The sequence below is a fragment of the Notolepis coatsorum genome, assembly GCF_963971535.1.
Source record: "Notolepis coatsorum genome assembly, chromosome: 7".
NCBI classification, from domain to species: Eukaryota; Metazoa; Chordata; class Actinopteri; order Aulopiformes; family Paralepididae; genus Notolepis; species Notolepis coatsorum.
The window spans coordinates 10,652,669-10,667,710 of NC_140171.1; the positions used below are offsets into that span (position 1 = coordinate 10,652,669).

Below are 15,042 nucleotides of genomic sequence, written 5' to 3' on the forward strand. Positions count from 1 at the left end.
GGTTAACATGGTGTCAGGAGAGATAACAGGTGAGGTTAACATGGTGTCAGGAGAGGAGAGATAACAGGTGAGGTTAACATGGTGTCAGGAGAGGAGAGATAACAGGTGAGGTTAACATGGTGTCAGGAGAGATAACAGGTGAGGTTAACATGGTGTCAGGAGAGATAACAGGTGAGGTTAACATGGTGTCAGGAGAGATAACAGGTGAGGTTAACATGGTGTCAGGAGAGATAACAGGTGAGGTTAACATGGTGTCAGGAGAGGAGAGATAACAGGTGAGGTTAACATGGTGTCAGGAGAGATAACAGGTGAGGTTAACATGGTGTCAGGAGAGGAGAGATAACAGGTGAGGTTAACATGGTGTCAGGAGAGGAGAGATAACAGGTGAGGTTAACATGGTGTCAGGAGAGATAACAGGTGAGGTTAACATGGTGTCAGGAGAGGAGAGATAACAGGTGAGGTTAACATGGTGTCAGGAGAGATAACAGGTGAGGTTAACATGGTGTCAGGAGAGGAGAGATAACAGGTGAGGTTAACATGGTGTCAGGAGAGATAACAGGTGAGGTTAACATGGTGTCAGGAGAGTTAACAGGTGAGGTTAACATGGTGTCAGGAGAGGAGAGATAACAGGTGAGGTTAACATGGTGTCAGGAGAGGAGAGATAACAGGTGAGGTTAACATGGTGTCAGGAGAGGAGAGATAACAGGTGAGGTTAACATGGTGTCAGGAGAGGAGAGATAACAGGTGAGGTTAACATGGTGTCAGGAGAGATAACAGGTGAGGTTAACATGGTGTCAGGAGAGATAACAGGTGAGGTTAACATGGTGTCAGGAGAGGAGAGATAACAGGTGAGGTTAACATGGTGTCAGGAGAGATAACAGGTGAGGTTAACATGGTGTCAGGAGAGGAGAGATAACAGGTGAGGTTAACATGGTGTCAGGAGAGATAACATGTGAGGTTAACATGGTGTCAGGAGAGGAGAGATAACAGGTGAGGTTAACATGGTGTCAGGAGAGGAGAGATAACAGGTGAGGTTAACATGGTGTCAGGAGAGGAGAGATAACAGGTGAGGTTAACATGGTGTCAGGAGAGATAACAGGTGAGGTTAACATGGTGTCAGGAGAGGAGAGATAACAGGTGAGGTTAACATGGTGTCAGGAGAGGAGAGATAACAGGTGAGGTTAACATGGTGTCAGGAGAGATAACAGGTGAGGTTAACATGGTGTCAGGAGAGGAGAGATAACAGGTGAGGTTAACATGGTGTCAGGAGAGATAACAGGTGAGGTTAACATGGTGTCAGGAGAGGAGAGATAACAGGTGAGGTTAACATGGTGTCAGGAGAGGAGAGATAACAGGTGAGGTTAACATGGTGTCAGGAGAGGAGAGATAACAGGTGAGGTTAACATGGTGTCAGGAGAGGAGAGATAACAGGTGAGGTTAACATGGTGTCAGGAGAGATAACAGGTGAGGTTAACATGGTGTTAGGAGAGGAGAGATAACAGGTGAGGTTAACATGGTGTCAGGAGAGATAACAGGTGAGGTTAACATGGTGTCAGGAGAGTTAACAGGTGAGGTTAACATGGTGTCAGGAGAGATAACAGGTGAGGTTAACATGGTGTCAGGAGAGGAGAGATAACAGGTGAGGTTAACATGGTGTCAGGAGAGTTAACAGGTGAGGTTAACATGGTGTCAGGAGAGGAGAGATAACAGGTGAGGTTAACATGGTGTCAGGAGAGATAACAGGTGAGGTTAACATGGTGTCAGGAGAGGAGAGATAACAGGTGAGGTTAACATGGTGTCAGGAGAGATAACAGGTGAGGTTAACATGGTGTCAGGAGAGATAACAGGTGAGGTTAACATGGTGTCAGGAGAGGAGAGATAACAGGTGAGGTTAACATGGTGTCAGGAGAGGAGAGATAACAGGTGAGGTTAACATGGTGTCAGGAGAGTTAACAGGTGAGGTTAACATGGTGTCAGGAGAGGAGAGATAACAGGTGAGGTTAACATGGTGTCAGGAGAGATAACAGGTGAGGTTAACATGGTGTCAGGAGAGATTACAGGTGAGGTTAACATGGTGTCAGGAGAGGAGAGATAACAGGTGAGGTTAACATGGTGTCAGGAGAGATAACAGGTGAGGTTAACATGGTGTCAGGAGAGATAACAGGTGAGGTTAACATGGTGTCAGGAGAGGAGAGATAACAGGTGAGGTTAACGTGGTGTCAGGAGAGATAACAGGTGAGGTTAACATGGTGTCAGGAGAGATAACAGGTGAGGTTAACATGGTGTCAGGAGAGATAACAGGTGAGGTTAACATGGTGTCAGGAGAGATAACAGGTGAGGTTAACATGGTGTCAGGAGAGGAGAGATAACAGGTGAGGTTAACATGGTGTCAGGAGAGGAGAGATAACAGGTGAGGTTAACATGGTGTCAGGAGAGGAGAGATAACAGGTGAGGTTAACATGGTGTCAGGAGAGATAACAGGTGAGGTTAACATGGTGTCAGGAGAGATAACAGGTGAGGTTAACATGGTGTCAGGAGAGATAACAGGTGAGGTTAACATGGTGTCAGGAGAGATAACAGGTGAGGTTAACATGGTGTCAGGAGAGGAGAGATAACAGGTGAGGTTAACATGGTGTCAGGAGAGGAGAGATAACAGGTGAGGTTAACATGGTGTCAGGAGAGATAACAGGTGAGGTTAACATGGTGTCAGGAGAGATAACAGGTGAGGTTAACATGGTGTCAGGAGAGATAACAGGTGAGGTTAACATGGTGTCAGGAGAGATAACAGGTGAGGTTAACATGGTGTCAGGAGAGGAGAGATAACAGGTGAGGTTAACATGGTGTCAGGAGAGATAACAGGTGAGGTTAACATGGTGTCAGGAGAGGAGAGATAACAGGTGAGGTTAACATGGTGTCAGGAGAGGAGAGATAACAGGTGAGGTTAACATGGTGTCAGGAGAGATAACAGGTGAGGTTAACATGGTGTCAGGAGAGGAGAGATAACAGGTGAGGTTAACATGGTGTCAGGAGAGATAACAGGTGAGGTTAACATGGTGTCAGGAGAGGAGAGATAACAGGTGAGGTTAACATGGTGTCAGGAGAGATAACAGGTGAGGTTAACATGGTGTCAGGAGAGTTAACAGGTGAGGTTAACATGGTGTCAGGAGAGGAGAGATAACAGGTGAGGTTAACATGGTGTCAGGAGAGGAGAGATAACAGGTGAGGTTAACATGGTGTCAGGAGAGGAGAGATAACAGGTGAGGTTAACATGGTGTCAGGAGAGGAGAGATAACAGGTGAGGTTAACATGGTGTCAGGAGAGATAACAGGTGAGGTTAACATGGTGTCAGGAGAGATAACAGGTGAGGTTAACATGGTGTCAGGAGAGGAGAGATAACAGGTGAGGTTAACATGGTGTCAGGAGAGATAACAGGTGAGGTTAACATGGTGTCAGGAGAGGAGAGATAACAGGTGAGGTTAACATGGTGTCAGGAGAGATAACATGTGAGGTTAACATGGTGTCAGGAGAGGAGAGATAACAGGTGAGGTTAACATGGTGTCAGGAGAGGAGAGATAACAGGTGAGGTTAACATGGTGTCAGGAGAGGAGAGATAACAGGTGAGGTTAACATGGTGTCAGGAGAGATAACAGGTGAGGTTAACATGGTGTCAGGAGAGGAGAGATAACAGGTGAGGTTAACATGGTGTCAGGAGAGGAGAGATAACAGGTGAGGTTAACATGGTGTCAGGAGAGATAACAGGTGAGGTTAACATGGTGTCAGGAGAGGAGAGATAACAGGTGAGGTTAACATGGTGTCAGGAGAGATAACAGGTGAGGTTAACATGGTGTCAGGAGAGGAGAGATAACAGGTGAGGTTAACATGGTGTCAGGAGAGGAGAGATAACAGGTGAGGTTAACATGGTGTCAGGAGAGGAGAGATAACAGGTGAGGTTAACATGGTGTCAGGAGAGGAGAGATAACAGGTGAGGTTAACATGGTGTCAGGAGAGATAACAGGTGAGGTTAACATGGTGTTAGGAGAGGAGAGATAACAGGTGAGGTTAACATGGTGTCAGGAGAGATAACAGGTGAGGTTAACATGGTGTCAGGAGAGTTAACAGGTGAGGTTAACATGGTGTCAGGAGAGATAACAGGTGAGGTTAACATGGTGTCAGGAGAGGAGAGATAACAGGTGAGGTTAACATGGTGTCAGGAGAGTTAACAGGTGAGGTTAACATGGTGTCAGGAGAGGAGAGATAACAGGTGAGGTTAACATGGTGTCAGGAGAGATAACAGGTGAGGTTAACATGGTGTCAGGAGAGGAGAGATAACAGGTGAGGTTAACATGGTGTCAGGAGAGATAACAGGTGAGGTTAACATGGTGTCAGGAGAGATAACAGGTGAGGTTAACATGGTGTCAGGAGAGGAGAGATAACAGGTGAGGTTAACATGGTGTCAGGAGAGGAGAGATAACAGGTGAGGTTAACATGGTGTCAGGAGAGTTAACAGGTGAGGTTAACATGGTGTCAGGAGAGGAGAGATAACAGGTGAGGTTAACATGGTGTCAGGAGAGATAACAGGTGAGGTTAACATGGTGTCAGGAGAGATAACAGGTGAGGTTAACATGGTGTCAGGAGAGGAGAGATAACAGGTGAGGTTAACATGGTGTCAGGAGAGATAACAGGTGAGGTTAACATGGTGTCAGGAGAGATAACAGGTGAGGTTAACATGGTGTCAGGAGAGGAGAGATAACAGGTGAGGTTAACATGGTGTCAGGAGAGATAACAGGTGAGGTTAACATGGTGTCAGGAGAGGAGAGATAACAGGTGAGGTTAACATGGTGTCAGGAGAGATAACAGGTGAGGTTAATAACATGGTGTCAGGAGAGATAACAGGTGAGGTTAATAACATGGTGTCAGGAGAGATAACAGGTGAGGTTAACATGGTGTCAGGAGAGATAACAGGTGAGGTTAACATGGTGTCAGGAGAGGAGAGATAACAGGTGAGGTTAACATGGTGTCAGGAGAGATAACAGGTGAGGTTAACATGGTGTCAGGAGAGATAACAGGTGAGGTTAACATGGTGTCAGGAGAGATAACAGGTGAGGTTAACATGGTGTCAGGAGAGGAGAGATAACAGGTGAGGTTAACATGGTGTCAGGAGAGATAACAGGTGAGGTTAACATGGTGTCAGGAGAGGAGAGATAACAGGTGAGGTTAACATGGTGTCAGGAGAGATAACAGGTGAGGTTAACATGGTGTCAGGAGAGGAGAGATAACAGGTGAGGTTAACATGGTGTCAGGAGAGGAGAGATAACAGGTGAGGTTAACATGGTGTCAGGAGAGATAACAGGTGAGGTTAACATGGTGTCAGGAGAGATAACAGGTGAGGTTAACATGGTGTCAGGAGAGATAACAGGTGAGGTTAACATGGTGTCAGGAGAGATAACAGGTGAGGTTAACATGGTGTCAGGAGAGATAACAGGTGAGGTTAACATGGTGTCAGGAGAGGAGAGATAACAGGTGAGGTTAACATGGTGTCAGGAGAGGAGAGATAACAGGTGAGGTTAACATGGTGTCAGGAGAGATAACAGGTGAGGTTAACATGGTGTCAGGAGAGATAACAGGTGAGGTTAACATGGTGTCAGGAGAGATAACAGGTGAGGTTAACATGGTGTCAGGAGAGATAACAGGTGAGGTTAACATGGTGTCAGGAGAGATAACAGGTGAGGTTCACATGGTGTCAGGAGAGATAACAGGTGAGGTTAACATGGTGTCAGGAGAGATAACAGGTGAGGTTAACATGGTGTCAGGAGAGGAGAGATAACAGGTGAGGTTAACATGGTGTCAGGAGAGGAGAGATAACAGGTGAGGTTAACGTGGTGTCAGGAGAGAGAACAGGTGAGGTTAACATGGTGTCAGGAGAGGAGAGATAACAGGTGAGGTTAACATGGTGTCAGGAGAGGAGAGATAACAGGTGAGGTTAACATGGTGTCAGGAGAGATAACATGTGAGGTTAACATGGTGTCAGGAGAGTAAAATAAATAAATAAGTTAGAAGTAAAATTAAATATATTTATTTGCCCATCTTTGAGTGAATTGTTAATAATAATAATAATAATAATAATAATAATAATAATAATAATAATAATAATAATAATAATAATAATAATAATAATAATAATAATAATAATAATAATAATAATAATAATAATAATAATAATAATAATATCTTAGATATTACACTGCATGTTGGGGAAAAAACAACAATAATAAATAATAATAATAATAATAATAATAATAATAATAATAATAATAATAATAATAATAATAATAATAATAATAATAATAATTAATTTAATTTATATAGCGCTTCTCAATAACCCGAAGTCGCTGACAGTAGTCGGGAGCAGGAGTACAAACAAAGAAACGAAAGCAAAGAAACAAAAACAAAAACAGCAAAGGAACAAAAACAAGAGGAACATGAGACCATGGGGGGAACAGGGGAGACAGCCTGATAGCACAAAAAAGACTGGAGACAGACATCAATCAGGTTGGAGGGGAGGGGGGGGTTTAGGGGTGGGGGGGGGTTGAAGGCAAGGGAGAACAGGTGGGTTTTGAGGCGAGCTTTGTATAACAGACAACATTAGACAATATGCCTTCTGTCTACGTCTTCAGGAGAAGTGACGGGTTCTTCTTCAGAAACAGAAGCTTCTGTCCTTGTCTCATCCGTGACATGAGATGCAGCATTAAACACAGCCTCTCACGGTCTGTGCTCTTGGATGGAGTAGACAAGTACCGGCGTGCCGTCTGCACCAGCTCTGGGAAGCGGCCTGGATTGGACCTGCAATATCCAAGAGGGGCTCTCGTGACTGTAGTTGATGCACGATTATGAAGGCCATTACTTTGATGTGGGGGGGAAAAGCAATGAGGAAATGATCCAGGGTCAGTTGGATTTGATGGGAACGGCAGTCAGATGATGGAGACGGGGTGCGCAGCACAAAGGATTCGTCACGGCAACAGAGGGCTCTGGTACGACGTGGTTTTGTGCTGCTTTTCCGCCCACATCAAAGTAACAGTGTTGGTACCGAGGATCAAGCGCGGGTAGGGGGCACCGTTTCAACGCGTCATCGATAGGAGAGCGACGAAACAGCCATAGAGATCATTTCATTCTGTGGAAACAGTGTCAAGTTTTTTTTTTTTTTTTTTTTTTTTTCACTTTTTCTCCTCCTGTTTTTCTGTGTTTTTCTCCCATCCCAATTTAGTCGTCATGCCAATTCCCCCCTCCCCTTCCATGCAGAGTCAGCCAGCCACTTCTTTTCATCTGCCAGCGCGGACTCTCATTGGTGAGGTGTAACGTGTGGGAGGCTCACACTGCCCTCACCATCTCCCTTCCTCGCTGTGCAGGCGCCCTGACCGACCTGTAGGAGTCGCTCTTTACAACGACCAGAATACCACCCCACCGGCTTCCCTGCGACGGCCGGCCCAAGCCGGAGGCAACGCTGACAGCTATTTTCAGTGAACGTGCGCTTGTTAAGAAATGTTTAGATTTTTCACCACGCTTGTGACTCTGTTTTAGATATATTTGCATGTACATGTTTGTGTGTGTGTGTGTGTGTCTGTGTGTGTGTGTTTGTGTGTGTGTGTACATGCCATTATTTGTGATTGCCATTATTATTAGTGGTTTTGTTTATTAACACTTTGATTGCCCATAACGAGATTTCTCGGGTTATCAGGTTTCTCGGGTTGAATGCCCATCACGAGAATATTTGTTAAATTTTTTTTATTAGCAATCTGAATTCATATTTCATCAACCGAGTCTACCGTTGGTAAGCCTGCCCCACCAGGCGCTCAGATGTGAAAAAAGCGCCCCCTATCGTCTCCCAGATGGCAACGCACCCTTTTGGATTGGACTCAATGAAAATGGACGAGAAAAAATAATCCGGAATCCACATTTTACCTCTCACGCATGCAACCGGAGCCGATCAGACCCATCCTGGACCCTCAGCACAGCGTGTAATATGTGTTTTAATTTAGAGTATATGCGTGGGATCAATAAAAGGATAGATTTTTGGAATGGCGATCAGGAATTGGAATAATCATTTGGATACCATCTGATCTCAGGTAAGGAATCTATTTTACCAGTCTTAGGATAATCAGACCTTTTTTCACGGAGATATAAGCTTTCCCCCTATATATGATATGGCTGTTTTGACTGTGCGAGTGATCAGGAAATAAGAGAATCGATTTACAGCTTGCGGCACCAGCGTGCATACGTACACATATACTATCGATAATCTAGCGTTTATTTGAAAACGATTCATAAATAGGCCGAAAAATGACAACGTTCTAGAATATTACAGTACATCAGCGTTTATCAGGGATTCTTTTTTTTTCTTCTTGAAAACGAGGGCTTTTCAAAATGCTATAAAACGGAAATGAACCGATATAAAAACAATCCGCTTCGACAATGTTGACTGGAAAATGAGTCATTGATGGGCGACGGGCAGATTAGACACATAGCCATAATTTAAAACATAGATTAGGCGATATTAACGTTAACATTGAAGCGGATGGTGGGCATTCAAGCACTAAATGTGCGCCCCCTGCTGGGCACTGAAAGTGTTAATGTAACACTGGGAGCCTGGCAGGCTGTTATTTCACAGTATCTCAGTATCTATAATAATATACCATATTATGGTTTCACTGGACTTGCTAAGTAACTGCTTTGGGCCAAAGTGTATTTCCTGCCAGCTATTGTCCTGACCAGCCAACACCGCACCGGGTAACACACGTGGGTCCATTCATAATGTTTATGCTATGATATGATATGATATGATATTTGCATTTATAATGTAAACTCAGTGATCATCCGGGCCATGCAAAATAAATGGTTTGGTTCCGGTTGCCGACCGACCCTGCCGATTTAGGTGCGACACAAATACATTTTATGAGTTACATTTTTTTTTACATTTATTTATTTATTTTTATTTTTATTTTTCAATAATGTTTAGTTAAATCTTAGTAAAAAAAAGTGCCGTCCATGTCAATAATGAGAATAATATAAAAAGCAAGTATTTCACAATATTTGCACAGCTCTCTGACCATAGGATATTTAGTGAGTAGTATTTAGGGGTGGCATTTTTAATACTACTACCTTTGTACATTGTACTTTTGTAGTACAGTGTATTTGTATTTGATTAACCTTTAGTATTATGGATATTAAACATGCTGGCAGAGTACATGCATCCACGTTGTCGTGAACATTTTTATTAAATAAAAAAAATTCTATCCATAGTCGCCGTGGGAAAAAAAATAAAATAGAAAATTTGATTAAATAAATTCCCTACCTACCCATAGCCTTAACTGACAACCAACAGGAACCAAACATTTATTTTGTTAGGCCCCAGAGCGAAAAGGTGTTTTTTTTAATGTAGTGAAGTTGACCCCGTCTGTCTCTGTGTGTGTGTGTGTGTGTGTGTGTGTGTGTGTGCGTGCGTGCGTGCGTGCGTGCGTGTGTGTCTGTGTGTGTGTCTCTGTGTGTGTGTGTGTAGGAGTCCCACAGCCCCGGGTGGAGTGGTACAAGGACGCCGTGCCTCTCTCCAAACTGGCCAACCCTCGCTACAAGGTGGCCGCGGCCACGGGGCTCACGGTGCGGCGCGTGCAGCCGGGAGACAGCGGCGTGTTCCAGTGCCTCGCCCGCAACGCCGCCGGAGAGAGCCAGGCACACACACAGCTGCTGGTGTCCAGTGAGTCACACACACGCACACACACACACACACACACACACACACACACACACACACACACACGAACACACACACACACACACACACACACGAACACACACACACACACACACACACACACACACACACACACACACACACACACACACACACGAACACACACGCTCACAGCTAGTGGTCTCCAGTGAGTCACACACACTGAAATGAGTGTGAGCACTTCTCCCAGGTCTTGAGTGTTTTCATTGTTCAATTCTTGCTGCAAGTGAATGAGAGCCAGTCTGAACCGGTCCTCTGTGGACCCCCTGCCCGTCCCATTGATCTCTGACAGCCTGGGCAGCCGGTCCACCCTCCTTCAACCTCGTGTTAAACGTGTTTTCCAGCTCCCTACCGCTGAGCCAAAATCAAGACTTTCCTTTTATCCAAAGATCTGGAGAAAGTCATCCCTGCCTTCATGTCCTCTCTCACCTAGATTACTGCAACTCCCTGTGTACTGGGACCAGTCAGTACATCCCTACAGTAGATTACTGCAACTCCCTGTGTACTGGGATCAGCCAGTCATCCCTACAGTAGATTACTGCAACTCCCTGTGTACTGGGACCAGTCCGTCATCCCTACAGTAGATTACTGCAACTCCCTGTGTACTGGGATCAGCCAGTCATCCCTACAGTAGATTACTGACTCCTGTGTACTGGGACCAGTCAGTCATCCCTACAGTAGATTACTGCAACTCCCTGTGTACTGGGACCAGTCAGTCATCCCTACAGTAGACTACTGCAACTCCCTGTGTACTGGGATCAGCCAGTCATCCCTACAGTAGATTACTGCAACTCCCTGTGTACTGGGACCAGTCAGTCATCCCTACAGTAGACTACTGCAACTCCCTGTGTACTGGGACCAGTCAGTACATCCCTACAGTAGATTACTGCAACTCCCTGTGTACTGGGACCAGTCAGTCATCCCTACAGTAGACTACTGCAACTCCCTGTGTACTGGGACCAGTCAGTACATCCCTACAGTAGATTACTGCAACTCCCTGTGTACTGGGATCAGGCAGTCATCCCTACAGTAGATTACTGCAACTCCCTGTGTACTGGGATCAGTCAGTCATCCCTACAGTAGACTACTGCAACTCCCTGTGTACTGGGATCAGTCAGTCATCCCTACAGTAGATTACTGCAACTCCCTGTGTACTGGGATCAGGCAGTCATCCCTACAGTAGACTACTGCAACTCCCTGTGTACTGGGATCAGTCAGTCATCCCTACAGTAGACTACTGCAACTCCCTGTGTACTGGGACCAGTCAGTCATCCCTACAGTAGACTACTGCAACTCCCTGTGTACTGGGATCAGTCAGTCATCCCTACAGTAGATTACTGCAACTCCCTGTGTACTGGGATCAGGCAGTCATCCCTACAGTAGATTACTGCAACTCCCTGTGTACTGGGATCAGGCAGTCATCCCTACAGTAGATTACTGCAACTCCATGTGTACTGGGACCAGTCAGTCATCCCTACAGTAGATTACTGCAACTCCCTGTGTACTGGGACCAGTCAGTCATCCCTACAGTAGATTACTGCAACTCCCTGTGTACTGGGACCAGTCAGTCATCCCTACAGTAGACTACTGCAACTCCCTGTGTACTGGGACCAGTCAGTACATCCCTACAGTAGATTACTGACTCCTGTGTACTGGGACCAGTCAGCCATCCCTATAGTAGATTACTGCAACTCCCTGTGTACTGGGACCAGTCAGTCATCCCTAGACTACTGCAACTCCCTGTGTACTGGGACCAGTCAGTCATCACCTAGACTACTGACTCCTGTGTACTGGGACCAGTCAGTCATCACCTAGACTACTGACTCCTGTGTACTGGGACCAGTCAGTCATCCCTTGACTACTGCAACTCCCTGTGTACTGGGATCAGTCAGTCATCCCTAGACGAGTTATGCTGCTGGCCAGTATGATTACGACCACAGTCTTTATACCTGTATCACTGCATATTAATATTAGAATTCTGATTACATCTGATAAGCACTACACCCCTAGTAGTAGTACTACTAATCTATATATTGTATACCCAGTTAAACCGCCTGTACATTGCATATTACTATTGCACTTTACTGCTACATTTGCACTCTGGTTGGAGTATAGTCTAGGGATGACTGACTAATCCCAGTATACAGGGAGTTTCAGAGTAGCTAAGGGATATGTACAGATATAGATAAAGTATCTACAGATAATATATAAAGTTATTATGTGCAGGTATGTACAGACAGGTGGATAAAAAAATATACAGTAATAATATATATATATATATTAGGGCTGTCAGTTTATCGTGTTAATTAGATTAATTAATTACACAGCAAATTATCGCATTATGAAAATTAACTCAAAATGTATTAAAAAAATAAAAATATTTATTTATTTTATTTATTTTTTATTTTATTTTTTAAATCTCATTCATTCCATAATAACGTAGAATAAGCATTTACAGACTTTTTTTTTAAATGGTCCATTTGCATGTTCTTGGTATCTGATTCTAGGCACATCTATGGATCTCAGGGAATGTATTCCCAGTGTCAGAAATAGTGTGTCTGTTACTAGGCTTGAGTAAATTGTAATGAACCAAATGAGAATATCAATAAATGTTTTGTTATCGTTGACTGTGAATAACACCATGCTCAAATTGACCAGACCTGAAAAATCTAAGCAAATGAATAAATGGAAGATGATTAAACAGAAGGTTTTGTAGATACAGTACTGAATTCTGCCATTCGGACACATGCCATTTGAAATATGATTATAGAATATAGAATATCAGGCATAAAATGGTTATGCGATTAAAATGTGATTAATTAGATTAATTAATTACAAATCCTGTAATTAATTCGATAACTTTTTTTAATCGCCTGACAGCACTAGTAATAATATATACAGTATATACAGCATTATTGTACAATCATGCTACAGACGCAGCTCTCAGGACTCTGAGCTCTGCTCTGCTTTGCTACTGCAGTAATCACGCACCATTAACCTGGCAGTGCTGTTAACGAGGCGTTAACGATACCGCGCCCTTGCAGTAGAGGTTCTATTTCTAAGAGCTGGATCTGTATGTACAATAGGAGGACTATATACAGGCATATTCAGACAGATGGATATATACAGTATATGCGGTAAATATTAATATATAATGTATATCTGCGGTATATAATACAGCACTGTTGTACATGCTATCATCTACAATGCTCTCCGCTGGTACAGTATAGAATCAATGTTAAGGGTTTCCTGTTTGTCTTTAAAGCCCTAAATGCCCCCCCCCCCCCCCTCTCCTCTCCTAGGCTGTGGAACAACATCCCACTCTGTGTCAGATCTGCCCCCTCTGTTCATTCTTCTAAGTCGAGCCTCAGAACACACTTTTATTCCGCAGCCCCCTTTGGATCCCCATGATGTAGTGTTCTGTACCTATGGCTACACTCTGTTGTTTATAATTAGTTGATCTGTGCCTATATGCACTGTTGTGTGTATTGATGCCTATGTGAGCTATTTCTGTCTTTCTTTTCCTGTGATCTTACCACCTGCCCTGGCCTGTGCAGCACTTCGCTCAACGTGGGTTGTTTTTTAATAAACATGCTTTATTAATAGAATAGAATAGAAATACTTTCATCATCCCGAGGGAAATTTGGCACTACAAATCGCTCACAGTAAACATTTAAGTAGACAAAACAAAGTAACGAATGAGAATAACAAAAGAAATGGCCTAAGAATAATACATTTTACTTGATCAAAAGTGGCTAAAAAGGTATTCAAATAGCTGTGTAGCTGATTGCATGAACCCACAACCTGGTATAGCAACCTACTATTATTACTAGGGATGTCCGATATTGATCGGCCGATATTGGCATTAAAATGTGATATCGGAAAATATCTGTATCGGTTTTTTAAAAAATAAATAAATAAAATTTAATCTTTATTTTTTTTTACATTTCTATAACCTTTATTTACCCAGGCAAGCAAGTAAGAACAAATTCTGATTTTATTTATTGTCAAAAGTATGCATAATGTTGTGTTAATTCCACAACAAGAGATAGGGGGGGGGGGGGGGGGGGGAACCCTGCATATATCGGTATCGAAATTAAGAGTTGGACAATATCGGTATATCGGTATCGGTAAAAAAGCCAATATCGAGCATCCCTAATTATTACACATGACCTACCACAGCTGAGGATAATATATCCCTTATTCCAAACCTTCAATATTGTTCCTAAACCTTCAATAATAGGCAACATTCATGAATTATTCATATTCATAAATGATGACACACAGTGTTAAGTAGCATCTCAAATTAATCCTCATGTGGCTTCTACTGCTGAACTGGTATCCCCCTCTAAACGCCCCCCCCCCCCCCTTTCGATATGCTTCATCTGTTCTCCCTGCACCCCCCATCGCTGACTCTCTCTAACTCTCTCTCTCTCTCTCTCTCTCTATCTCTCTCTCTCTATATATATATATATCTCTCGCTCTCTCGCTCTCTCTCTCTCTCTCTCCTATCTTTGTCCCTCTCTTTTACTCTCTCTCTCTCTCATTATCTCCTTACCCCCCCCCCCCCCTTCTCTCTCTGACCTCTATTTGTCTCAGTTGATCTAAGTTTTCTCTAACAAGCGTGTGATCATAATTAAATGGCCCAATTCCCCAGGGGGCCTCTCCACCATATACCACACATACACTCTTATCTTCTATTCTCTTCTATTCTCTTCTCCTCTTCTTTTTTATCCTCCTGCTCTCTCCTCTCCTCTTCTATTCACTCCTTGTCTCTTCTTGTTTCTTCTCTCCTCCTCTGCTCTCTTCTCCTCTCCTATCTTCTCTTCTCCTCTCCTATCTTCTCTCCTCATTTCCTCTCTTCTCTCCTCTCCTCTTCTATCTTCTCTTCTCTGCTCTCTCCTTTACTTCTAAGGAGTGTATTTTTATGACGTACTCTCTGTTTTATCTTGTTTGTTATATCTATCACTCTGTATTTCTCTTTGTTGTTGTTGTTGTGTGTGTGTGTGTGTGCATGGCTGAGAGAGAAGATGTTTTTTAAGATGACTGTATTTTTGTTTTGTTAGTTTTATACTAATCAAATCTGTTTCATCTGACACCCCCTCTCTCTCCCTCTCTCTCTCCCCCTCTCTCCATCTCTCCATCTCTCTCTCTCCCTATCTCTCTCTCTCTCTCTATCGCTCTCTCTATCTCTCTCTCTCCCCTCTCTCTCTCAGGTGTCCCTCCAGTCTTCATCATCTCTCCTACAGACCAGACAGTGA

General features: G+C 43.7%; 1 protein-coding gene across 1 annotated transcript in view; it reads left to right on the forward strand.

The window, feature by feature from the left end:
• sdk1a (sidekick cell adhesion molecule 1a) overlaps nucleotides 1-15,042 on the forward strand; it is a gene marked incomplete at its 5' end in the record, with an annotated part of 439,376 nt that overhangs the window by 214,415 nt on the left and 209,919 nt on the right. The window contains 2 exon segments of the mRNA XM_084319476.1: nucleotides 9,551-9,745; nucleotides 14,998-15,038. Of these exon segments, the coding sequence (XP_084175602.1) occupies nucleotides 9,551-9,745; nucleotides 14,998-15,038 (236 nt within the window).